The sequence below is a fragment of the Anoplopoma fimbria genome, chromosome 8 (genome assembly GCF_027596085.1).
Source record: "Anoplopoma fimbria isolate UVic2021 breed Golden Eagle Sablefish chromosome 8, Afim_UVic_2022, whole genome shotgun sequence".
Lineage (NCBI taxonomy): Eukaryota > Metazoa > Chordata > Actinopteri > Perciformes > Anoplopomatidae > Anoplopoma > Anoplopoma fimbria.
The window spans coordinates 27,792,311-27,819,617 of NC_072456.1; the positions used below are offsets into that span (position 1 = coordinate 27,792,311).

Consider the following 27,307-nt stretch of genomic DNA (forward strand, 5'->3'; position numbering starts at 1 on the left):
ACCAGTGGAACCAGTCAGACCACCAGTGGAACCAGTCAGACCAGTGGAACCAGTGGAACCAGTCAGGAACCAGTGGAACCAGCTCAGAGGGTGAACGCGGTGACACGAGGGCCGAGGGCGCGCGCCGGTAGACGTCCGTCCGGAATGCATCAGAGGACGTCACGGCTGCAGGATGAAACATGTATGACGTGATGAAGCGTGGTCCCCAAACCAGCACCACCAGCACCACCAGCAGCACCACCAGCAGCTCCACCAGCAGACCGGACCGGTTACCGGTCAGACCCGCAGAGACCGGCACCAGGAGGACGGAGGACCCGGAGCATCTTCTGAGAGAACCGGCACCGGGAGAGACTGTCGGTGTCCCGAGCTGAGGGGAGGAGAGAGAGGAGGGAGGAGAGAGGAGAGGGAGGGAGGGGGAGAGAGGGAGGAGAGAGAGAGAGGGAGGGAGGGGGAGGGAGGGAGAGAGGAGAGGGAGGGAGAGGAGAGAGGAGAGGAGAGGAGAGGGAGGAGGGAGGGGGGAGGGGAGAGGGAGAGGGAGGAGGGAGAGAGAGAGGGGAGGGAGGGAGAGAGGGAGGGAGGAGGGGAGGAGAGAGAGAGAGGGGAGGGAGGGAGGGGGGAGGGAGGAGAGGAGGAGAGGAGGAGGGAGGAGATAGGAGGGAGGGAGGGAGGGAGGGAGGAGAGAGGGAGGGAGGAGAGAGAGAGGAGGAGAGAGGAGGAGGAGGAAGGAGGAGGAGGAGAGGAGAGGGGAGGAGGAGGAGGGAGGGAGGGAGGAGGGGGAGGGAGAGGGAGAGGGAGGAGAGAGAGGGAGGGAGAGGAGAGGAGGAGGAGGAAGAGGAGAGGGAGGAGGAGGGAGGAGAGAGGGAGAGGAGGGGAGGAGAGAGGAGGGGAGGAGGGAGGAGAGGAGGAGGAGGGAGGGAGGAGAGGAGAGAGGAGGAGGAGGAGGAGGAAGAGGAGGGGAGAGGAGGGGAGAGAGGAGGGAGGGGAGGGAGAGGAGGAGGGAGGGAGGGGAGGAGGAGGAGGAGGAGGAGAGGAGGGAGGAGGAGGAGAGAGGAGGGAGGAGAGGAGAGAGGAGAGAGGAGAGGAGGAGGCACCGAGCCTTCTGACAGATCAGCAGATACAGAGTCTCTCCTCTTAAAGAGACCTCTGATTTAAATATATAAATATTATTCACATGATGAATTCACAAATAATAAGCCAAACAGTTACAAAGTTACTATTACCAAAAAATACAATAAAATAAAATATATTATTTGAGTGAAATAAGGAAAATCTTAGCATAAATAAAACAAAGTAAAAGAGTTAAATACAGAAAGAAAACACAGTAACAGGGTCGGATCATTTTTCTAGTAATGTATTGAGATCTTTGTAATATTTGGATTTTATTATTTTAGGGATTTAATACAGAATTCTATTAATGTAACACTTAAATATTGGTGTTTTTCTATTTTTTTCCTAATTGGCCTTATGAATAAAGAAATTGGCAAAAAAAAGTCAAACATGAATCATAAGTTCAAGTTTTTTTTTGTCTTTGTAAAATGATCAGTAATAATACTATAATAATCAATATTAGATATTATGACCCATTAAATGCTCAACCTCTCCAAACGTTCTGCAGCTCTGCATGACGTCACGGGAGGGTTTCAGATCGTATTTGGACGGTTTTCACCTCTTCAGGCCTCTAAAAGCAGCTGGAATCAAATAAACTGCAGAGAAAAACTTCAGAGTTCTCCTCTCTGTAGAATGAGATAAATACCTCCTATAATCAAACATCTGTTAAAGTCGTCTGTTACCTTCACATGAACCTCAACGTTGCCTTGGTTTTATGACCTTTGCCCTCCGGAGAGCTCATTGATTGATTCGTCGTCTGTTTGTTTGTGATTATTCTGTCTCTCAGCTCCTCCAGCGGGTCGATAAACGCTGACACAGCACCAACCGGTCCGGAGAAACTGGACTGAACCGCATCAGCAGCTCACGAGCCTGAATCTCAGCACTGATTCAAATAAAACGTTCATTATGACCACATTTCATTTGTGCACAAGAGTAAAGTTCAGTTCACGACTCATTAAACCGAGATTCATCTCAGGAATCATTTCTGTGAACATCCGTCATCGTTTATTATATCTTTCTACTGTGAAATACTGACCAACAGCACAATGATTGTGTGCAACGCTCTGGTTTAGGTGGGCTGACATGTGCTTGAGTTCATTTTATTGAGAAAAAAAAGTAAGTCAGTATCAATCTATAACTAAATAGTGTATTCTATACAAACTATAAATAAATTATATTAAAAAACTATTAATTTAAATGAATAATGTCTTATTTTTGTCGTAAACAGATATGCAATGATTGCTTGGTAATATGTATGTTGCGGTTTCATTTCAACTGTTAAGTAACCCAAATCCCACCGCTGGAGATGAATAAATTATTTCTGATTCTGATTCATTATTATGTTATTAATAACTTGTTTTTCCTGCTCTGAAAAGTCAACATGTCTGCTGTGGAAAAGGCAAAACGCATCCACTAAAAACAATATAAACCCCACTTAATAACAATGAACTGCTCTGGTTTGAGTAGATAAGTGTGTCGATGCTGCCATCTAGCTCTTCTTCCAAATAACTCGTATAGTAAAAAATTAAAAAAGGTTAAATCTCTGTTTGTGTGAATGTAGTCTGGTGTCTTTGTAGAGAGCATAGATAACAGCTTCAGTTCTCCGTCATAAAGGTAAAGAGGTGTAAATATTCTAAATATAGCGTTCTCTTAAACTGATATTGATTCTTTTAGGAGTCTAAAATACGTCCACAGCAGAACATTGATCTGCTCCGTGCTGGTTCTCCTGTCTGTTTCTACAAACATCTGCTGTAGTGAAACACTGACTGTGGAGGAGAACCTCACACAGACACACTTAAGATTTGCATTTTGCAGACACAGAAAACTTTAATAACTGAATTAAAGTGAAATCTGGGGTCATAAAAAGACTGAAATTTGACTCCAAATGAAGGTCAGATTATTTATTCGTTGATCAGAGATTCTTATTTAAAATCCTGACTTTGTAAATGTAATGTTTGTATTAAGACAAATTCAAACACCTGATGATTTAAACAAAGAATAAAGTTCAAAACAAAGAAACATCTGAATCAAAAGAATCCCGACGACGTCCAGAAGATAGAGAACCAGTTATTTATTATCAAAACAAACAGAGAAGACTGTGATGATGAAGGCTGATCATGTGATGATCCGAGGCAAACATCTTTACACATCTGATCTCAACTACGTCACCGGGATGGAATCACCCGTTTCACACGTTTCTCCTCATTTATGAGACAAGAGCTTTGATTCCACGACGAGGAAACGACTTCATACAACCTGAAGAAAACATAACAGAAACGTACTAATAGTGTTAAACTGAGCTTAAACTGAGCTTCTACTCACAGGAGGGTTTCTGTTCAAACTAATGACATCACTACTGGACAAATTAATTAAAGAAAAATAAAAGTTTATCAGCTGTGAGAAATCAGACAAATGTGCAAGAAACAGCTGCAGAAGAGTTCTGCAGATCTGATGCGTCACTGATGACGTTTACATGCACCACATATTCTACTATTGTTCAGAATATGACAATATGAAAATGATCAATATTAGTGTCATATTTATTTGAATTAGCCATGTAAATAGCTTATAAGGAATATTGTCTTTTTCAAAATTAGAGCTAAAATATTTGGTGCATGTAAAGGTAGTCGTTCTGATTGGATGTTTGGAGTCTTGATAAAGTGGAGCGTGTGTGATTTATTATTTACATCCCAATGTGAACATTTGTCTGTACAGCAGTTACAGAGGCTCATTGAACCGTGTGTCGGGGGGAAATCAGTGGGGGGGTGGGGGGGTGATACAAAGTTGTGCAGAGTACAAAATGTAGTTCTAGTCACAATGAAAGGCAAACGATGATAATCTCAGAAGACTGTTCCTCTCACACCGAGCGACACCGAGCTGCTTCACCAGTCCAGAAACCCTTCATGCCTCCTCTGCAGCATCCGCTGGGTCCTGGTTCCGGTCCTAGTCCTAGTCCTGGTCCTGGTCCCTGACGTGTCTGGCACTTGTGAGTCCGGAGTCCACAACCGGCCGTCACCTCTGCACGGCGTGTCTGGAGCTCAGGGACTGTTTCCCACGCCCGCCCCCTTCCCGGCGGCGTCCGGTTGAGGCGGGCCGCCCTGCCGCCGCCCCCTTTGGCCTCGGGCTCCGAGTCGCTGAGCTCCAGGTCTGGACAGTATCCGTCGCTGTCCTGGTGCGACCGGCCGCTCTTCACTCTGTGCTCCGGTTTGGCCCACAGTCTCTCCTTTCGGGTCAGTTTGTCGGAGGCCCGCAGGTCCTCCGTGGTCCGTACCAGGTTTATGGTGGCCTCCTTGAAGGACCGTCCAAAGTGCTCCATGGCCGACTTGCGTAAGCTGCTCTTGTCCGACGGCGGACTGGAGGTGTCCTGGTCTCCGGGCGTCTGGCAGGAACTGTCCTTCTGCGCCACAAGCTTCTCCAGGAGGCCGTTGGATTTACGGTCTTTGTCCGGTTTGCCGTTGGAGGAGTGGCCGCTGTGGAGCGCGGCGTGCAGGGCGAGCGGTTTGCCCGTGGGTTTGATGGCGGGCAGCGAGGCCGTGCTGCGGGAGTGGCTGGAGGACGAGGACAGGCGGCCGTTGGAGCGCTCCTCTCTGCGACCACGGCCGTGCATCTGAGGCTTCCCCTGACCCAGACCTTCACCTTCGGCCACGTTACCGCTGTGGTCCGGGCAGAGCGGCCCGTTACCGGACTTAGAACCGGGCGTCCCGTTTCCCAGACCGGAGGGTTTGGGCATTTTGAGCTTCAGCGTGATCCGAGGAGGAGGACGGAACAGAAGGCTCTCCGCCGGAGACGAGGAGGGCAGACCAGCAGAGAGCTCCTGGTTCAGCAGCTTCACGTGAAGGTTGAACATCTGCTCCTGAGCTTTGCTCTGCAGAACCTTCAGCTTCTCCCGACGGCTCACCATGTAGCACAGGTTCCTCACCTGCAGAGAGAAAAACACACGGTTTAAATAAACAGCATCCGCCTTTAAGACGGATCGGACACAATATATGAGAGTTTATGGCCACGATGCTGAAGAAGATTAATACAGAAGATTTGAGGGTTTTACGACTTTGAATCACAAAAGATGTTAATGTCCAAGGGAAAACTGAAGCAGGTTGAACTATTTAAATAATCATTTTTCAGCTTCTCCAATCTGCTGCTTTTCCATCTTTTATGACAATAAACTAAATATTTGGGGGTTTTGTACTAAACAAGTCATTAGAGGACGTCTCCTGAGGCTTTAGTAAACTGTCTCATCAGCATTTTTCCTGCCACAAACCCTGCATCATCTTTACATTTGGACGTTAACATTGTTTTGCAGCCGTTCATGCGTCGCCTCGACTTCGTGTTCTGTGTCTCTAATGATTTATGCTTTATGTCTTCTAGGATCTGCTGCAGTTTTTCTGCTGATGTGCATAAACAGTGATTCCATGTAGAACACTAATAGAACACTTTCTAGACAATGAATGTTGGTTTTATTTTAAAAAAATCAGCTCAGGAAGTTGAGTTCCTTAACAAACCTAAAACACTTTTTAAATCATATTTCGAGGAGCTTCGTTTAAACTTGCCGTAGTGAAGCCGGTGCTTGATTTGCATAAATGTTGACTGATAAAAACACTATTCACATGTCTGAGGATTATACAAAGAAGCACAATTATTTGTTTGATGCTTTAGAATCAGGAGGTCTTAAAAAGCTACATTTGAGTAAATGTTTTTCAGCCAAATCAAATCGTTTACAGGATATTCAACCTTTGTTTCTTTAGGATACATTTAATGCTTTACTTCTGTCTTTACAGGGTTTGTATAAATGTAATAAAGTAGGCCATGAATATGAGATATGAGTTAACAGATAACAATCCCTCCTCGTCATCGTGGAGGTTTGTTTATGGAGTTTTCTTTTTGATTCTTCACAGCTCGTTTTGTTTTACGCTCTCTGGTTTTTCCGAGAATAATAGTGCAGAGTATGAACAAAGCTTCAGTGTTCTATTGGAGATAACTGAAACATATTTGTTATTAATATATATGTTATAATGTGCTTTACTCAATTAACAACATGCAAACACAGTAAGATACTAAAATAATGTGAATTATAGCTCATAAACTGTCCTGCTCCTCATAGAGAATTGATTGAGGAGCAGCATGAATAAATGTTAAAGTATATACAGAGCATAAAGCCTCAGTTATGACCCCGTCATGTAGAAAGTCACCCACCCTCTCCAGGTCCTGTCTCAGGTGCATGAACATCCTCATGCGGGTGTGGATGCTGTCCTCCTGCGGCTGCAGCACCAGGTTCTCCTCGTCCTCCTTGGGGGGCAGCAGGGCCTTGTTGAAGTTGGCTCTCCTCTTCAGCTTCCAGTACTGACAGATGAAGTCCAGCAGGCGGGCCGGCAGCCCGAGGGCCCGGCACAGATCCTCCTGCTGGACCAGGGTGTAGAACTCCTCCTCCAGCTCCTGCAGCCTCTGGGCCCGCTGGCCCCCCTTCTGGGGGTCGGCGGCGGGTTTGGAGCGAGCCGGGCTCAGGCCGACCTCCCCGGGTTTGGACTGGCTGTGCTTCAGGCAGTACGACTTGAACTTGACCTCGTCGCCTTCGTCCAGGATGGTCTTCATCTCCAGGCTGTGCTCAAAGGCACACGTCACGTGGAAGGGAGTGGTGCAGTTCTTCACCGAGCACTGAGGACAAATACAATGTGGTAATGAAAATAAAAGCCTCCTCTCTCACAAAGAGTAAGTCACATATCTAGATTTACATATAAAATACATTCTGACGGTGGACTCGTCAGTAAATGGTGATGAAGAACAGTTGTTGAACCTTTCTGCAAGTTTTCAGATCAAATTTTACTGCACGAGTTGTTCCAGAATGATGTGAAGCTGTGATTTATTTTGAGTCTCCATGGAAACAACAAGACTGATGGTCCAAAGTTAACAAAACCAGCAAACCAACAACTCTACAGCTCATTAACTATCATTTTATCATGACTTTTTGGAAGTATAGTTATTATTTTGTCTCCAGGAAACAACCTCCAGTTCTGAAAACTGAAGTCAGTGCTTCATGTTTAAAGCTGCATTCTCTCTCCTGTCCACCAGGGGGCGACTCCTCTGGTTGTATAGAAGTCTATGAGAAAATGACTCTACTTCTCTCTTGATTTATTCCCTCAGTAAACATTGTAAACATGAGTTTATGGTCTCAATCTCTAGTTTCAAGTCTTCTTCAATACAGCATGATGTTCATTTAGTAAATGATGCTCCATTTAGAGTCAAACAGACCATAAAGCAGGGTGTTTTCTTGGGACGCCCCCCGCTCTAAATGAGTAAAAGTATTGATGCGGTCCAAAGTCACCGGTTCTGCTATCAGTACTCTAGATGTTCTCGTCTTAAACTTCCTCGCTCTGTACTTTACACACACACACACAGACACACAGACACACAGACACACACACACACACACACACACACACACACACACACACACACACACACACACACACACACACACACAGACACTTCGGCTCACTACAGCGTGCTAAGCTAACTAGCTTGTGATGTTTTAAAGAACTCACCTGGATACAGGCTCCCGTCTTCCATTTGCACAGACTGCAGATGAGAGACCAGCGGCTCGGAGGGATGTGGGACACTTTGGTGATCGGCTCCATCCTCTCAGGACAAGCAATGCTCACCTGGGAAGGAACGGCAGGGTGAGGTTATTCAACGCTCCCTGTAGAGCGACACAGAGAGGAGTGCTGTGTGTGTGTGTGTGTGTGTGTGTGTGTGTGTGTGTGTGTGTGTGTGTGTGTGTGTGTGTGTGTGTGTACCTCTGGGATCCACAGAGCACAGCTCACGTGAGCCCACTTGGTGCCGGCCCGTGTTGCCTTCATGGCCCCGCCCTTCTGAGGACACAGGAGACACTGAGGGTCGATGCCGAGGACGCACGTCCTGCACAGCCAGTTACCAACGGGCACTTTGACGATTCCATAGCAGGCCTGAGAGGACAGCCACAGTTTACTTAGTGAAACAACATTAATGGAGCGAGTAATCAAACTTCACCAGTTGATTACTGACATTAGGATGATTCTTTTCTGAATGAGGCATTATCTAATCTACAGACACAAATAGAGAAGTTAGTAAAATAAATGTTTTCTATAAACTAGTCTGAAAGAAGAGGAGTTATGGTAGAACAAAATCTCTAAATGTATTGAATGAAAAATAATGTTTTTGTCTCTTAAAAACACAAAAGAAATTCTATTGAAGTGATTCCTAAAGTAAGTCAGTGTTTAACTCGTTCATTCAACAACAAAATGTTTTGAACATGGAGAAATAGTCACACATATAAAAACATTCTCCTTCCATGTTTCCTGCGTGCGGAGCGTCGTTGCCGTGGTTACCTGGTGCACGCAGATGTTGCACTTGTCGCAGAACACCATGTCGTTGCCCTCCTCGCTGTCGGGGGAGCGGCACACGTCACAGATGACGTCCTCGTCGTACTCGATCCCCAGACCCTCCACCGTCTCGATGGCGTGGTTCATGTTGTCGTGGCACTGACTCTCCAGAGCCTCCATGGTGCGCTCCATCGTCAGCTCGTCCACCGGCTCCTCTCCTGGAGGACAAAACATACCGTCAGTCTTAATACTTCTATTTACAAATCATCTTAGTAGTGTTAATGATGTGTTATAATCTTAGAGCTAGTGTTAGGAAGTCAAACATCATAATTCATCTCTAATATCTATTTTATATTAATGTGAAAACATCTCCTTCAAACTACTGGATTTATTCTAGTTCATCACCAACACTACATTTTACAGATTACATGTGAACACATCATGATGAGCCTGAACGCATCATAACGTAACTGAACTGAACCTCTGTTCGTTAGCCGTTAGCAGTGTTGCTAACGTTACTAGCTCTCCTGTTGGTTTAAACACAGATTGGTTGTTTACAATGTAACATTATCAGAGATCAGAGACTAGAAAAGCATAAATGAAGTCCTGATCTCATATTTTACTGAATATTGGAGGATAACGATCGTCAGTAAAACTTTATTAACACTGTGATGGTTAACGTTAAACTGTGGAATTAATCTGAGGTTCACATGCGTGAAGAACCGTGAGGTGATCAGTACGGATCAGGGATCGAGACGGTATCAACTGTTTTAAGTTATGAGGGTTATTGAAGAGTTTTGCATTTTAAAAATAAACTGTATGCCGTCTTCTTATCTAACAATAAATGAAAAGCAGTTCTTGGATCAGAAAAGAAACACAGGAATAAGCTCCAGGTTTGGATGTAACGTTTTGGCGAGTACCAAAAAAGTAATAATGACAGATTTAGTTTTATTGATAAGTGATTCATTGGTGGATCCATCCGGTTCCGTTACCCATGCGGTCCAGCTCCCTGTTGAGCGCCTGCAGCCAGTGGAGGTCCATGTCGTCCAGGTCGTAGCGACACATGGCCTCTGCGAGCTCCCTGATGTCCACGTGACCCGGCTCCGTCGTCTCCCGGCTGGAGCACTGGATGTGCTTCCTCTGGTGGGTGTAGATAACCTCTTTGGGCTTCTCCTCCATCACCCTGAACACAGACGGCACAGATAGAAAATAAACAGTCAGAGCTGCAAAGCTCTCATAGTCTGTTAACATCGAAATAATCAGGAATATATGTTTTATTCAAAACACAAAAAAGAATAAAGCTTTCAGTAAGGTGAAATTGAATTTTAAAGAGTCTTTGGCTTCTCTCTGAAAGTCTAGACCGGATTTGACCAGACTAAGTATGATGGTTTTGGGAAGAGACCTGGTCCAATGTGGTCCAAATGTGAAAATCAAACAGTGAAATCTTTGTTTTTTTACATTTACAAAGACAGAATACAGCTTTTGTAAAAGGTGAAACTGAGTTCCAAAGAGTCCATGGCTGTTCTGTGATAATCTAGTCCAGATTTTGGCATCAGGCCACACACACACACACACACACACACACACACACACACACACACACACACACACACACACACAACACACACACACACACACACACACAGACAGAGAGAGAGAGAGAGAGAGAGAGAGAGAGAGAGAGAGAGCGTTACCTGACGGACGGTTCTGGGATTGTGTCTGGACTCGCCAGCACCTGGACCCCCTTCTCCCACTCCTGCTTCCAGGCGTCCGCCAGCAGGTAGTAGTCCTCCGGGGACACGTGGTGGGAGTCCGGCAGCTTCATGGCGCTGATCAGGTCCTTTCTGAACACCTGAGGGTGAGACAGGGACACACAGTGAGACACCTGTCCTCACCTGTGACACAGCTCAACACTGGATGGGAAGTGGATGTGGAACTTACTTCAGCCGGTTTCTTCTGGTTGGAGACCGGAGCTCCAGGTTTGCCGCCTCCATACTTGTTGGAGGAGCAGAAGGAGGTGGAGGGACCTATTTAAAGAACGAATGTGCGAATTAAAAGAGCAGCAGAGATTTATAAAAAAAGAAAACCGCTTTATGATCGTGTTGACGACTCACTCTCATTGTCAGAACTGTCGCTGCTGCTCGACGACCTGAGACGTTTCATCCTGTAACATCCTGAGGAAGAGGAGAGACGGACATGAGGCTTCTTTTTCTATAAACTGTGTGTTTTTAAAATCATTTTACATCTTTTTCTGATTTGTTGATGGTTCCGATTCGTGGATGACTGATTGATGTCATGTGAATGGGGCAATCTGATTGGTCTACCAACCTATTTACAAACCCCAAGTTCTATTTAATGCATGCATCCTCATTTCCTGGTAAAATAACCTGATGAAGGTCTACGTACCAAAACGTTGTAACTAAAATATATTTAAACGCAAGTGAAGAAATATATGTCAACCCAGCCAGCAGAATATGAAGATGTACAAAAGAAATGTATATAGTGACTCAACTTCTAAATGATGGTTTGTACAGAAAACCTTAGTGTGAAATATCCAGCATATTGACCTGCTTAAAGTCAGTGAATATTCATAAAAGCATAATTAGAATTAGTGCTAACGCTGCAAAATACACGTCTTTATATAATAATTTTCGAAAGGCAATTTGTTGTATTTTAGCAGTTTATATTAAAGCGGCCACGATTAATTAATTAGCTCTCAACTTTTAAATAAATCTGAAACTATTTTGATAAATCGATTCATCCCCCCAAAATTTGATGAATTCTAGCTTGATAAATGTGAATATTTTCTGGTTTCTTTACTCTGTGACAGTAAACTGAATATTTTTTTGTTGAAAAAGAAACTAGAGATTTGAAGACTGAAGATGGAATTTATTAACCATTTTACAACTAATATATTAATCTGGAAAATAATCCACAATGAAGATGAATTAACTTTGATTAACTGAACTTTCCTGTCACAATTTCTAGATGATTCCTCAACTGAAACTTTATTTATTTAAGATTAAAACCACACCACCGTACACTGTGTGTGTGTGTGTGTTGCACTCAAAACGTCAGTCATCTGTTGCTGACATAACAAGTGTTTTTTCTGCCTCTGAACAGCAGCAAACTGTTTGTGTTCAGTTACTAAAAACTGATGAATATTGTAAAGATTAGACCAACATTCTGACTGAAGATTAATGCAGCTGTGACACCCAATGAACTGGGTGTTAAATAAACAAATACAAATATATACAACTTTACCTTCATTGTTTCCTTTTTTTTTTTTTTTTAATTTTGTTTATATTTCGGTTTGGTGCCCTTTTTTAAAATATTCTCTACAAATGAATGATTATTAATTTTAAAATTTGATTCCAGCATCTCAGATACATGTATTTGATATTTTTCTCTGTTTCATACTGATTGTAATATTTTTTAGTGTATCATTATATCATTATTATTAATCACTGTGTTTTATTTTCCATTTTAGGATATACATTTTATGTATTCTGTTCATCATATTTTGATGTTATTTTTATCTTGTTATCAATTGTGTTTCATTTTCCATTAATTGTGGCAATATCTCCCTTTATGTTCATTTTGTGAGTATTTTCTTCTATTATGAAGCCCTTTGCGCTGCATGTATTGTATGAAAGGTTCTATACAATTTAAGTATATCATTATTATTATTATCATTTTTATTATTATTATAACAGCAGCCTGAAGACGTCGCCGTAAACTCTATTTTATGGACGAAAGAATGAAACCGATAATGACAATAATACGCATAATATTCATTTAGTATTCTGTCTCTGTGTTTTATTTGAATATGATACTGTTTGAGTTTAGGGTGGAGAGATGTTAGTCAGACAACAAACTGAGTGTTTAATCATCTAATACGTCCAACACACTGCTAACGTTATTAATTATTAATTTATTACAAGAACATTTACTCAAGTATTGCATTTAGGAAGGCAAACAATTTTGCAGTACTTTTACTTTATTTAAGTGTAGATTTTACTGCTCTACATTAATGTGAAAGCTTTAGATTTAGATCATTAAAACCAACTAATCACTGATGATGTATTATTATACATTAAACTACCAGCAGTGTATAAAGTAAATAAAATGAGCTCCATTTACCAGCTGTTTATTGAACATCAATTAATGGAATACAATAATCTAATATATATATTTCTGCATGGTGAGCATTTTAACATTCCGAACATAAAGTTTAATTTGATGATGATACTTTAGTACTTTTACTTAAGAATAAGATCTTAGCAGGACTTCTTCCCACCTCAAATAAAGTCAAATACAGTATGAGCATAGACTATATATAAAAAAATAAATAATTATTAGGGGCTTTCTATATAAAAAATAATAATAATTAGTAGGGGCTTTATATATCTATATATATATAAATACATATATAAAATAATAATAATTAGTATGGGCTTTATATATCTATGTATATATATAAATACATAAAATAATAATAATAATGATAATTAGTAGGGGCTTTATATATATATATATATACTATCTATCTATATATATATAAATACATAATATAAAATAATAATAATAATTAGTAGGGGCTTTATATATCTATATATAAATACATAAATATATAATAAAATAATAATAATTAGTAGGGGCTTTATATATATATATATATAAAATAATAATAATAATTAGTAGGGGTTTTATATATATATAAATACATACATACATATATATATAATAATAATAATAATTAGTAGGGGCTTTATATATATATATATATATATAAATATATATAAAATAATAATAATAATTAGTAGGGGTTTTATATATATATATATATATATATATAAATACATACATAAATATATATATAAAATAATAATAATAATTAGTAGGGGCTTTATTGGCTTCGAATGTGTGCGGATATGACGTCACACTGAGCAGAGGTGTCGGGGTAACAGGAAACAGTGTCCCCCTTGTTTACATTGTTCCTCCTGTCTGCGGACACCTGAGAGCCGCGTCAGACTCAACAGTCAACATCCGGTCCGCCCGGTTGGCGCCAAACACAAACAAACACACGCGGAAGTTAGTTTCGCATTCGACAGTTAACTTTATGAATTTAATTAAAAGCTTCACTCATCTGAGATGTGTTTGGTAATGTAGTCCAGATTAAACCAGCCTACATTTAGTGGTTTAAGTGGAAAAAAACATTAAAATAATCAACAGAATAAAGCTTTTATATATTAAAAAAAAAAAATGTTTTAATGAATATCTGTCTTCTCTTTGATAATCTAGACCAGAATTAACCAGATTATGTATAATGGATAAATATATATATTTATTTTAACTGTTAAATCTCCTTTTTGGGTGATTTTAATGAATGAAACGTGTATTTTCAAAATAAAAGCCCTCGGCTAACAACGCGAGTTAAACGAAGCGAGAGAGAGCGCTGCGAACGTGAAGCCGACTTCACCCCGCACCCACACACACACACACACACACACACACACACAGGCTAACATCCGGGCCTCTCCGCAGAACTCAACGTGGGCGCCGCCATCACACAAACATGTCACTTCACAGACCCATGAGGGCCAAAAACAGAACCACAAGCCCGCACAGCAGTGACGGAGAAGCGTAGAAGAAGAAGGAGGAAGCGCAGAGAGGCTAGGCTAGGCTAGGCTAGGCTAGGCTAGCGGCTAAGCTAAGCTAGCTTGAGGGCGGGGACAGAGCGCAGCAGGCCCCGTGGCCTCCGTACACCATCCGGGGTAAACCCTGCTCCTCAGCCCCTCGTATTATGCCACAATCCTCCCCGTTGTTACCTCCAGTCCTCCGCTTTATTCAGGCCACATGTCCGTCCGGACACCGCGTCCAGCATGTACAGAAGACACCGAGGCTTCTGGAGGTTTGTATCCGACCACAGAGGCGCTTCTCCCGGGCAGCAGGCGGTCCGGCACCACGGCACAACGGCTCTATTGTACCGCGCCTCCCGCAGGGTCCTAAAGCCCGCCGGTTTCCCTACAAGCTGGGTGCGCTCGATTTGTGTACTGGCGCCAACCTCCGGTGGTGGAAGAAGAACCCAGATGAGATGAAATAAGATGATTATTTATTAGTTTACAGGATTACAGCAGCAGAGAGGATGGTGCAAAACAAGAGACATAGTAAATAAAAATAAAATAAAATAAAACACAAGATCAGAATAAGTGTTATAAATAAACAAATGAGCAATAAAAACAGTTAAAAACAGTAAAAACAGTAAGAACAGTAGAGAATCCACAGTAAAAATATATATACAGACAGAAATTATTATAAATGTTTTCAGTAAGTTAAAAGATATTTAACTTACTGAAAGTTAAAGTAGTAAATTCATACTTTTACAATTAATATTAATATAACTAATGTATGGGCATAAAAATATACTTAAAGTAAAAGTACTCATTCATAATAAAATACATTATTCTATTATAATTAATGATGCATTAATCTGTTATTTTATGTTGCAGCTGATAAAGGTGGAGCTGGTTTTAATGGCTTTATATCCTGCTTGTGGTTTAATTATAATAATACATAATAATTTATTAGTTGATTATTATTTTGTATTGATTATGTGAAGCTGAAAAGTAACCAAACCTGTGTTGTGGAGTAAAAAGTACATTTTAAGTACTTATAAATTGTACTTATGTACAGTACTTGAATAAATGTAGTTAAACTCCACTCCAAGAATAAAAAAACAACATAAACACAAACTCTTTTTCTCAAATATGTTTATATTATATATAACTAATATATATACTGCAGATTTAAAAACTTTAAAGACTTTTATGGGGTGTATGCTCTCTTCAAAAAGCCAAGGAGAGAGGACGAATATATTTTATAATGAATGTGACAATGATGACGGCAACATTTTGTATTCATATATATATATACATTTAACAATAAATGTTATTTTTACATTTTTTCCTGAATGATGTTGAAAAACAAGTGAAACTGTTTTCTTATTCAACAAACAAGAAGAACATTAAATATCTGCATGCTTTATGAGTCACTCCTGGCTCTTTTGTTATGGTTCTATTTGTATACTGACTGTATCCGGATCTTTTGTTTAATAAAGGTTTTGGGGGATTTTTACCTAATAGGATGTGAGATAAGTACAGTCTGAAGTACACAGGATGTCATATGCTGAACAGATTGTGAAGCTCTTTGAGGCACATTTTTGTGATTTGCGATATTTATTGGATAAAAAGAACTAAATATAATTTCATTGAATTAAACTATTCAAAACTCTTCTTCTTTGGTGTTTAATTGTAGTTTGCATGTTGCACTGCTGCCATCTTCTGGAGTTAGTTCATCTGAATCAGAGAATCTCAGTTTTGTTTACTCTCAAAGCACTTGACCAGAAATATATCTATATTTATATACATTACATTACAGTCATTTAGCAGACGCTTTTATCCAAAGCGACTTACAATAAGTGTATTCAACATAGGTATTCAAGAGAACTACTAGTCACCAGAAGTCATAAGTGCATCTCCTTTCTTAAACAAGCATCTAAAAGCATAAACCAGAGCAAAAGTACAGAAACAAACTAATATGAATACAATAAGTGCAACAAACTAATAGGAATGCAATAAGTGCTAAGTGGAAGGCTCAGGGTAGTGCTTCTATACTTCTATACTCTTAAAACAAACAGTAAGACAACAGTTTAATGGTGCAGACTGCAAAGGGTGCTGGAATACATTTTTAAGATGAAAGTATGACAGTATATATAATAAATACAGTGATGATTATGTTCATATTGATAGTGATGATATTAACATGTTTAAGAACAGTGAGTTTAAACTATGAAATATATAATTTACAATTCAGTTCTCATTAAGATCTGACCAATCATCTCCTCTCTTTACTCCTGTCAGCTCTAATCTTTACATTTCTCTTATTTATATTATTAATTCTACAGTTGCAAACATTGATGACAACATTTAAATAAATACAATAAAGTCCTAAATGGAGATGTAACCCTCTGATATTAAATAACCAGTCAGGTGATCTTTCAGGTGTTCTACAGCTTTTATTGTGGCTCTGCTATTTTATAGACACAGGGTGTCATTGTATGTGTCTAAACAACAAATCACAGACTGATGTGCATTCACGAAGACAAACCGCTCTAAAAGAACTGTGCTCGAGTACAAAAGGTTTACAAATGCAAAAACTACATCACATGACGTCCCTACGTTTATTTCTCTTGAAGGCGACTGAACAAAAAAATAGTTCAATGTTTCATTTTGCTTTAACTAAAACTGCAATGTGAAATCAATGATATTGAATAATTGATGAGCTGAGAGAGGTCGATCTGTCAGCCGTCGTCTGGACCGATCAATAGAAAACAAATGAGGACGAAAGCTGTTAAATGTGATTCTCTGAGGAAGACGACATGACGATGAAATCACCAAAACTAAACCGCTCTGCTTCAGGAACATGCTGGTGTTTTATAATGTTTGATATAAAAGCTTTATGCTTCTAAAACAACATCAAGAAAAAAAATTCTCTTTCTTGATTAGTGATATTTAGAACGTTTAACCAGCTCAACACAGAAGACATGAAGTCAGACGGACGGGATTAATTCCATTTACAGCTGGTTTAGAAATATCAAATAGCTCAAGTTGAACTTTTGGAGTTCTTCACAAAAGAGGACGAGTTGATCCGGTTACAGAGAGGAGACAGACCCTTCTGAGGGGGAACTGAGGCTGTTATCTATGCTCTCTACAAAGACACCAGACTACATTCACACAAACAGAGATTTAACCTCTCAGAACACAGGAGCTACTGCTCTACTGCTGCCTCCACCTGTTAGTCTGTTTGTGTTATTGTGTGACTTTGGTGTTTTAAAGGGTTAATTCAGATTCACCAAAGTCCCAGACTAACAGGTGGAGGCATAGAGCAGTAGCTCCTGTGTTCTGAGAGGTTAAATCTCTGTTTGTGTGAATGTAGTCTGGTGTCTTTGTAGAGAGCATAGATAACAGCTTCAGTTCTCCGTCATAAAGGTAAAGAGGTGTAAATATTCTAAATATAGCGTTCTCTTAAACTGATATTGATTCTTTTAGGAGTCTAAAATACGTCCACAGCAGAACATTGATCTGCTCCGTGCTGGTTCTCCTGTCTGTTTCTACAAACATCTGCTGTAGTGAAACACTGACTGTGGAGGAGAACCTCACACAGACACACTGATAAACATCACTACTGTCCCTTTGAGACAAAGTGTTTTTGCTGCTGATAGTGACTCGAGGAACACAGTGAGGAATGTTTATTTAACATAGAATAACAGCACAGGTGTGATTAAAAAAAAAGCCTTTTAACAAAATGAAGTCAAACTTATTGAAACTTTATACTAAAAATGATGACAAAGAACAAGAATTTGTGTCCAGATACAAAAAAACATTCAGCAGAGTATAAAACACATATTACAAAATAAAGTTGATCACATGAGTTGGCTACGTCACAAAACCAGCTATAATAGAAATGTTCACACTAAAGAATGTAAACAGAGACTAACACACTGTGACAGTTCAGCTTTGGCCTAAAATATATATCAGTAATAACTCTAAACATTTAACCCACATACACAAATAAATCCTTGTACGAAATAAAAAATATGATTTTTATATATTTATATAAAATATTTTCCCTCAGGCATTCGTGTGCTCGTGGTTTCAGTTAAGAAAGTCAAAGCTTTAAATTAAAATGAACTACATTTACAGCAAAGAGCTACATTCACAAATCGATAAAAAGCAACAGAATACATTCGTAGAAATATAAATATTCACAGCGACGACCGGACTTCCAGATGTTTACAGCTGACGGTTTAACTTTAATCCAAAGACTCATACTTGATCAGCTGAGTTTCAGTATCAAAAACCAGTCCTTAATATTTTTCATTAAGTAGGTAATTATTTGAGGATAAAAACAGGACGCTCTACTCAACCCCCCCGCTGGACGGCGAGGCGTTCAGGGGATCAGGTTGCTTGGATGCTCGGTCGCTCACAAGCCCATCTGCATGTCAGCGAAGTTGAAGAAGTTGTCGACATCTCGAGAGGACGTGTTTTTGTTATCAGAGACGAAGACCTGCAGAAGAAATAATAACAAAACATAAAATATGTATTTTTTTTGTCATAAAAAGAAAGCTGCTCTGTGAAACTAGGAGAAAAGCCTCCGCTCTAGCTTGGCTACCTTGGTGCCACTGAACACCTCGTCCGCGATGCTCTTGCAGGCTTCCACCACTCCGTCTCCGTTCAGCTCCAGAGCGATGACCGAACCTTTAGTGGTGAGATGAGACAGAACACACGTCTTAAATCATCCTTCTTTAACACACATTGGTTATGAAACATGAACTGCTTTCTATCAACATGAGGATCCTGAAATTCTCCATTAAGCCACCAGATGTGAGTGTTGATCTCTGTGATCATGTTAGTCAGCGATCATGTGAACATGATGACAAAGTCTGGTTTTTTTTAGCTTTTGAAAAAAAGGAAACTGCGATATGAGTGGAAATAAAGTTGTCTTTGAGTATTTAGGTGGAAGAAAGAATTCAAAAGAAACAAGAGCAAATTTAGATACAACAAAGCAAATAAACTATCATTATTTATGGATATTCAAGCTGACAAACCGGCTTCTTTACCAGTTTTGAGGTTTTCATAATGAGGTTCGGAATTTTAATCTGAACTGAAGCTGTTATCTATGCTCTCTACAAAGACACCAGACTACATTCATAAAACCTCTCAGAACACAGGAGTTACTGCTCTACTGCTGCCTCCACCTGTTAGTGTGTTTGTGATATTATATTAATATATTGTCTGACTTTGGTGTTTTAAAGGGTTAATTCAGATTCACCAAAGTCCCACAACAACAACACAAACAGACTAACAGGTGGAGGCAGCAGTAGAGCAGTAGCTCCTGTGTTCTGAGAGGTTAAATCTCTGTTTGTGTGAATGTAGTCTGGTGTCTTTGTAGAGAGCATAGATAACAGCTTCAGTTCTCCGTCATAAAGGTAAAGAGGTGTAAATATTCTAAATATAGCGTTCTCTTAAACTGATATTGATTCTTTTAGGAGTCTAAAATACGTCCACAGCAGAACATTGATCTGCTCCGTGCTGGTTCTCCTGTCTGTTTCTACAAACATCTGCTGTAGTGAAACACTGACTGTGGAGGAGAACCTCACACAGACACACTCATAAACATCACTACTGTCTGTTTGAGTCACAGTGCTGGTTTCACTCTGCTGAAGAAGAAAAACAGCTCTAATCTCTCATTAAATGCAAATATGAAACTGTTTTGTCAGATAAGACCTCACACATCCGGCTGAGTTCCCGAGCAGTAACCACAACAACCGAACAAAAATACATAAATGTACCTTTAGTGATCCACTCCACCAGGTCATCTGCACTGTTCTGAAACACTCTCTTCACATCTTCAGGTCGCATGGACACTTCTTTGGTCTGGATCAACACAAAGCCTTTAGCAGTGGCCTGTTTACACCACAAGGAGAGAAAAGATCTTTAATTACAGTACAGAGTATTTAAAGAATCCTCCATGTAAACACACAGAGGAGATAGACTGGATTGTAACTGGACTTTTTCCCTTCATGCCTCTGTGATGGAGTAACGCATACTTAGACTTTGGCAACGACACAGACATCACTGGAATGTTTACATAGCGACAAACACGACATTTCTGAAGCAGCTCTCCAAGTTCAGAGTCAGATAAACAAAAAGAGCGTTTAAAAGATCAACTTTAGGGGATTCATGCAGTGGACTCTGTGTTTACAGCATGATGCTTGGGGCTCAAACACTGTCAAAGTGGATGGAAAATGTTTTCCTCATGATTGATTTTGTTGCTGCTGTTGACAATCCTTATGATGCAAATTCAAAAAATGTACTACTGTTTTTGTTTGTCATGTGTTTGATGATTTACAAATGAGCTACTACTGAATTTGGTTTTGCATCCTTGTGTTGCAGAATGACAAAAAATGATCCATGATTCCTTTATTTATATAGAACTACTAATAACAGAATGTGTCAGTATAGGAAACAGCCATTTAAAGCATTTTAAACTAAAAGCATATCAGAGGAAATATAAGGTGGTTGATAAGATGTGTTATCTTTAATCTATTTTATTTGTATGACAGTGATGTAAACTTCAGTGACGAGGAAACATTCCGCTTCAGATCGCTCTGCTTGTTTTGGATCAGTTCTTCATCTGGATTTCCTGATGAAGGATTCTTTGTTAAACGTCGGCTCCTTTTTTAAAACACTGCAGGCTGTGATCAGTTAGTTCACACTTTCAATTCTCCAGAAACCTTCTCGAGCAGTTTTAAAGCTGCTACAGCACAGCTACAACACCAGTGTGTCAGAAAACAACTATTTGTTTTAAAAATATTGATAATCCGTTCAGCTGTAGGTTGAGAGAGACGATATTGGTCCCTGTGAACGTATTTTACCAAAGTCATATTTCACTGGTAATGTCTCATATAGAATGTGATAAATATGGAACTGTATAGAAGAAGAAGAGCAGTTCTGAACATTAATGTGAAACAGAGAAGTATGTTTACTGCTTCAACGTTTACAATCAGCACTTTTTAAGTTTAAAAGACGTTAAAAAACTGGTTCAAACTTGATTAGCAATGTAGGCTTTCAACCGGGACAGAGGATGTCTCATGTGTACAGATTGTAAAGGCCTCTGAGGCAAATTTGTAATTTGTGATTTTGGGCTGTACAAAATAAACTGAATTGAATTGAAGAAGTGGACTTTTGTTTGTGGACTGATGTTTTGAAGCCTCGAGTTCCTCTTTTTAGCCGTCTCCATTTCGTTTTTTTGCAACCAGTGAACAGGAAGTGACCATATTTGGACTGAGGAGCAGTGACGTAGAGACGTCTCTGGTGTGGACCTGTCAATCAGTGTGTAGCCCCGCCCTAAAGCATCCCCTGCTTTATGGTCTGTTTGACTCTAAATGGAGCATCATTTACTAAATGAACATCATGCTGTATTGAAGAAGACTTGAAACTAGAGATTGAGACCATAAACTCATGTTTACAATGTTTACTGAGGGAATAAATCAAGAGAGAAGTAGAGTCATTTTCTCATAGACTTCTATACAACCAGAGGAGTCGCCCCCTGGTGGACAGCAGAGAGAATGCAGCTCTAACACATGAAGCTTTGACGATGCGGCTTGGTTTTAACAGAACTCCTCCTCTCACTCACCTCATCGATCAGTTTCCGTGCGTTCGCCGTGGTGTATTCTCCGGCGAAGAAGACAAACAGACAAGACTCCTCGCTGTCCTTCCGCCTCCCCCCCCTCGTCAAAGGCACGATGCTGCGTTCGGGGTTGGCGGAGATCCGAACCCCCTTGAACTCGGACTCCGGGTCCGGGGCGGGCACTGAATCCAGGACGGCGGCGGCCTCCGGCAGCAGGCTCCAGTTGTTCTCCCCGGACACCGGCGTGAAGTCGTGCACGTTGCTCCAGTTGTTGTTGAAGATGCTGAGCCCGGCGTCCTTGAAGTGGAAGGCCAGCTCCGGGTAGAAGTACTGGAAGCAGCCGAACTTCATGCCGATGGAGGACTCGATGATGGGCTGGGTGGCGCAGCACAGGAACACCTCCATCTTCTTGCAGTCTCGCGTGCGGAACTGCTGACAGGCCACGACACACTTGACGTCCTTGCAGTCCCTGAAGAACACGCTGCCCTTGGTCGGCCCGAGGACGATGCGGCAGTTGACGCAGTCGTCGATGGTGATGGTGGCCGAGTGGTCGAACACGAAGATGTCACAGTTCTCGCACTCCTGGATGACGAACTGCTGGCCGTTCAGTTTGCCCGGCAGGCGTCCGACCGTCACGTCTTTCAGCCCCGTCAGCATGTAGTCCTTAGGGTCCACCTGAGCACAGACATGATGGTTATTAAAGTAAGAATAGGTTTCACCTTTTTTCAAAAACAGTATCTGATATATTTACATCTCCATCATCCAATAACAACACTGACATTTTTCTCAGACTCAGAAGAACATAAAGAGCTTGTTTAAATATTTATACCGAGTGGTAGAATGTAACAAAGTACAGTCACAGTACTACAGTATACTATATGTTTTTAGCTTTCATACGCTAGACGAAGTTAGCCTGTTTAATTGAGCTTGGGAAGTATATTTTGTACATTTGTGTTTTTTATTTTATGTACAATAAACGCACATTAGAGGACACAGAAGACACGTCACCCTCAATATGTCCAATAAAAGCATGAAGGTAGCGGCAACTTCAAAAAGCAAAGGTTGCAATCCGACTTAAACCGAATAAAAGAAGAAGCCACCAGGCGGGCAAAGTAACTAAGTACATTTAATTTGATATTAGGTACAAATTTAAGTTACTTGCACTTTACTGAGTACTTCCTTTTTCTACTGTACTACATCTCAGAGGTAAATATTGTACTAGTTTTTTTTTTTAACGGCTTGCAACTTTTACTTGTGGAGTATTTCCACACTGCGGTTTGATCACTTTCACTGCAGTAAAGGATCTGAACCCTTCCCCCGTCTCTGCTTCCTATTTTACTTTATGTTTCACTCGCATTAAATCGTTTTGGCTTTTCCATGCACGACTGATATTTAATAACTTGCAGGTATCTTATCAAGCTATTTTCAGACATCACAGCCGGATGCTGTGTGTTTTTTGTGGTCGACCACAGTTTAAGATGTGACGTCCCCATTAGTCAAAGAGGAAGTTGAAACCAGCCGCCCAGTTGATGCCTGTAACCTCTGCAGAAGAAGAAGAACAAGAAGAAGCAGCAGCCATGTTGACTGTGGTCAGCTGTGAACTGAACTGTGGTTGTAATCCCATAATGAGATGAAAGAAGAGTGAGAGGACCGAGCTCTGAGAGCTCTGAGCCTCAAACTCTACAGCGTTAGGAACACATAGTATAATGATGAAGTACAGTTAACATTTACAGCTGAATATTTAGAGATGGAACTGTTTACAACCTTCTTTAGAAAGAATAACTTATAAACCTAATTTAGAATATATTGAGGCCCTAAATAAATTCAGAATTGTGATAGATTTTTGCAGCTTCTAACTTGTATGTTTATTTGTATTTTTCTTCTGCATCTTTTGCTATTAATAAACTACATCTTGCATTTATTAAAACAGGATGAACATTCTGGATTTAGTTTTTTCACAGTGTGGTTTTAGTACTTTTTACTGCAGTGGAGGATCTGAACACTTCCTCCATCTCTGCTTCTCCTCATTGTGCATGGCTTCTATTTATATTTTATGTTACGCTGACATTAAAACATTTGGCTTTCCCATGCATGAGGGATATCCAAGTTGTAACTGTATACATTACATTACATTACATTCATTTAGCAGACGCTTTTATCCAAAGCGACTTACAGGAAGTGTATTCAACATAGGTATTCAAGAGAACTACTAGTCACCAGAAGTCATAAGTGCATCTCCTTTCTTAAACAAGCATCTTAAAGCATAAACCAGAGCAAAAGTACAGAAACAAACTAATACGAATACAATAAGTGCAACAAACTAATACGAATAGTATACCACGATATTAAAATGCAAGATATTTAAATAAGTGAGCGTGTGATTTAACATTAAATGTTAATAATCATAATACAGGATTTTAAAAGCTCACAGCTGATTTATCATTTAGTGGTTCATTTAAAATGCTGTAGTGCTGCTTACATGTAAACTAGCAGGCTTCAGTTATATATTCTATATTTATAGTGCATATTAACTGTGATTCAATGCAGATATTTAATGTTTTTATATACATTATATGACAGTATTTCATGGTGTATTTACATCATGTCTGTGTAATGAATCTCAAATGTGCAGCTGCAGCAGATTTACAGAAAATCAGGTCAAATGAATGACATTATTTAACATTAATGTTAAATAGCTCATCTCAAATTGATGACTTTTTGTGTCATATTTCTGACTTTTTTGACATCTGACATTTATGACTCTTAATCTTATAATTAGGATTTTTGTTGTCATATTTAATGACTTTATCTCATAATTATATTTATCTCATATTTATGACTTTTTATCTCATAATTATGACAATTCATCTCAAATTTCTGACTTTTCTGACAGAAAACCAGGTCAAATGAATTAATTATTTAACATTAATGTTTGTGCAACAAGTGCACAGAGAGAGTTCATCTCAAATTTCTGACTTTTTGTGTCAGAAATTCTCATAATCTTATAATTAGGATTTTTGTTGTCATAGTTATGACTCTGATCTCATAATTAGGTATTTATTTCATATTTATGACTTTTTATCTCATAATTATGACTTTTTATCTCATAATCATGACTTTTTATCTCATATTTCTGACTTTTTATCTCATAATCATGACTTTTATCTCATAATCATGACTTTTGATCTCATAATTAGGTATTCATCTCATATTTATGACTTTTTATCTCATAATTATGACTTTTCTGCCAGAAAACCAGGTGAAATGAATGAATTATTTAACATTAATGTTTGTGCAACAAGTGCACAGAGAGAGTTCATCTCAAATTGATGACTTTTTATGTCATAATTATGACTCTGATCTCATAATTAGGTATTTATCTCATATTTAGGACTTAATTATGACTTTTCTGCCAGAAAACCAGGTAAATGAATGAATAATTAATATAATACATTAATATAACACTAATGTTTAACATCAGTGTTGCATTAAGGCAGGCGGTCATGAACACAACAGTTGTTTGTTGTTGTTTGTTGTTGTTGTTGTGGTGGTGTGGTGACGTCACCTTCTCCCTCTTGTCCCAGCTGTATTGCTTCGGAGCCTCGTCGCTGTTGTTGCCAAGGGGAACCGCGTTGCCCGTTGCCGTAGTTGCCACAGTCGTCGTCGTCGGCGTCCGTTCATCTTTCTCCTCCGACCTGCTCTTGGACTTCTTGGAGAAGAAACACCCCATGTCGGTTCCTCAGCGGCCACCAGGCTCCACAACCGCAACGAGAAGCCGAGAATAGAGGCAGAGCGGCGGGGACGCGGGAGGCAGGACACGGGGTCTGCTGGAGCTGCTGCTTCCCCGCACGTAAAGCAGAAGAGAGCCGCAGCCAATCAGGAGGGAGGATGGAGCGACGTGATGGCGTCACGGGAGCACGTAGAGGGGGGCGTGTCCTCGTGAGGCGTTTGGGTGACGAAAGGACTGTGGGGATTTCCGCAGGTGGTTTTTCTTTTATTTAAAGAAGGGTGGTGGTTTTTTATGGAAGATTGTTCCTGACAGTTAGTAAGACGTGATTTACCTTTGATCTCATAATTATGACTTTTGATCTCATAATTATGACAATTCATCTCAAATTTCTGACTTTTTGAGTCATAAATATCAGATGTCAAAAAAGTCAGAAATATGACACAAAATCTTATAATTAGGATTTTTGTTGTCATAGTTATGACTCTGATCTCATAATTAGGTATTTATTTCATATTTATGACTTTTTATCTCATAATTATGACGATTCATCTCAAATTTCTGACTTTTTATGCCATATTTATGACTCTTAATCTTATAATTAGGATTTTTGTTGTCATAGTTATGACTTTGATCTCATAATTAGGTATTTATTTCATATTTATGACTTTTTATCTGTCTTTTGATCTCGTAATTATGACGATTCAGCTCAAATTTCTGACTTTAAGAATCATAAATATCAGATGTCAAAAAAGTCAGAAATATGACACAAAATCTTATAATTAGGATTTTTGTTGTCATAGTTATGACTCTGATCTCATAATTAGGTATTTATTCCATATTTATGACTTTTTATCTCATAATTATGTCTTTTTTATCGCATATTCCATTTTGATATACTCGTTATTACTTTTTTTCACATATTTATGACTTTTTTTTATCTCATTATGAAATACAATGGCGCAATGAAATGAATTCTTCTTCTGTACTTTTTTTATTTACTTTTTATTAGAATTTCTTTTGAAGAACACAGATGAACAAAAGTGATACATACATGCAAAACAGGGACTAAATACAAACTTTTAAAAATAAATAAAGTAAACAACAATGAGGATCCATCTCTTCAATGAACAACAAAATAATCAAAACAATTAAATTATATTTCATTGACCTCACCATTTGCATGAATGGTCTGGGAGGAGAACCAACCACCAGGTAAAATTTAGAAGTCTCTAATTTCCCAGACTACCTTGAACGCACCATCATCTACACAGTGACACACTTCTGTGGGTGTTGTCTATGCCACAAAAAGCTGCTTATACAAACTTACCTGCACCAGTAAACAGATCTCACATATACTAATAACATTAGGGAATAAACTGAGAAGATTTCAGAATGAAATAAAGGCAATTTAATTAAAGTGTGCATGTGTTTTTCAGTGCTCATACAGTACAGAGTGTATAGCTAAAAAGACCATAATCAAACACGTAACCATGTCCAACCTGATTTCAGATTAGCTTGCAATTTAAGCCACTAGGCCACTTCTAATAATAGGTAATCCCCCATCACGCCTCTGTGAGAGATGCTCTGAAGCCACAGCCTTTCTGTACATCCCCTTTTCATAATCTGTGTCACCACCTGACGTCTAAGGTTACAGGGTTCATTTACTGTCATTGTACAACAGGATTTTACGCAACAAAATGCAGTTTGTTATCCCCAGTTTGCTACATGAGAATAACATGAAAGCAAAACTATATTATTATGTGGAGGATGAGTTCAGGAGTCTGAGCAAAGAAGCTCTGAATCAGCTGATTCTCTGCAGGCGACAACATGTACATGAAATACAAAAACACTAATGCTGAACTTA

General features: G+C 39.7%; 2 protein-coding genes across 2 annotated transcripts; both read right to left on the bottom strand.

Moving 5' to 3' along the window:
* Positions 1–3,103: 3,103 nt before the first annotated feature.
* Positions 3,104–14,467, bottom strand: jade3 (jade family PHD finger 3). The gene is made up of 10 exons (XM_054603523.1): positions 14,291–14,467; positions 10,574–10,633; positions 10,401–10,486; positions 10,154–10,311; positions 9,452–9,642; positions 8,466–8,677; positions 7,896–8,063; positions 7,644–7,760; positions 6,298–6,756; positions 3,104–5,026 (listed from the first exon to the last, which is right to left on the bottom strand). Exons 2-10 carry the CDS (start codon positions 10,620–10,622, stop codon positions 3,965–3,967), a joined length of 2,502 nt encoding a protein of 833 aa, XP_054459498.1. The 5' UTR covers positions 10,623–10,633; positions 14,291–14,467; the 3' UTR covers positions 3,104–3,964.
* A 3,282-nt stretch (positions 14,468–17,749) lies between these two features.
* On the bottom strand, positions 17,750–25,579 carry rp2 (RP2 activator of ARL3 GTPase). Its single transcript, XM_054603525.1, has 5 exons — positions 25,279–25,579; positions 21,720–22,388; positions 19,873–19,987; positions 18,693–18,778; positions 17,750–18,587 (listed from the first exon to the last, which is right to left on the bottom strand). Exons 1-5 carry the CDS (start codon positions 25,441–25,443, stop codon positions 18,504–18,506), a joined length of 1,119 nt encoding a protein of 372 aa, XP_054459500.1. The 5' UTR covers positions 25,444–25,579; the 3' UTR covers positions 17,750–18,503.
* Positions 25,580–27,307: the final 1,728 nt, after the last annotated feature.

What these genes read in the sequence shown, in the direction of transcription:
- jade3 (XM_054603523.1), bottom strand. Translation starts at nt 10,622, where the DNA reads ATGAAACGTCTCAGGTCGTCGAGCAGCAGCGACAGTTCTGACAATGAG. An exon ending in CGACAGTTCTGACAATGAGA is followed by an intron (nt 10,487 to 10,573) that starts GTGAGTCGTCAA and finishes TTCTTTAAATAG; the next exon opens with GTCCCTCCACCTCCTTCTGC. An exon ending in ACCAGAAGAAACCGGCTGAA is followed by an intron (nt 10,312 to 10,400) that starts GTAAGTTCCACA and finishes TCTCACCCTCAG; the next exon opens with GTGTTCAGAAAGGACCTGAT.
- rp2 (XM_054603525.1), bottom strand. Translation starts at nt 25,443, where the DNA reads ATGGGGTGTTTCTTCTCCAAGAAGTCCAAGAGCAGGTCGGAGGAGAAA. An exon ending in GGTGGAGTGGATCACTAAAG is followed by an intron (nt 18,779 to 19,872) that starts GTACATTTATGT and finishes TCACCACTAAAG; the next exon opens with GTTCGGTCATCGCTCTGGAG. An exon ending in AGGTGTTCAGTGGCACCAAG is followed by an intron (nt 18,588 to 18,692) that starts GTAGCCAAGCTA and finishes TTTCTTCTGCAG; the next exon opens with GTCTTCGTCTCTGATAACAA.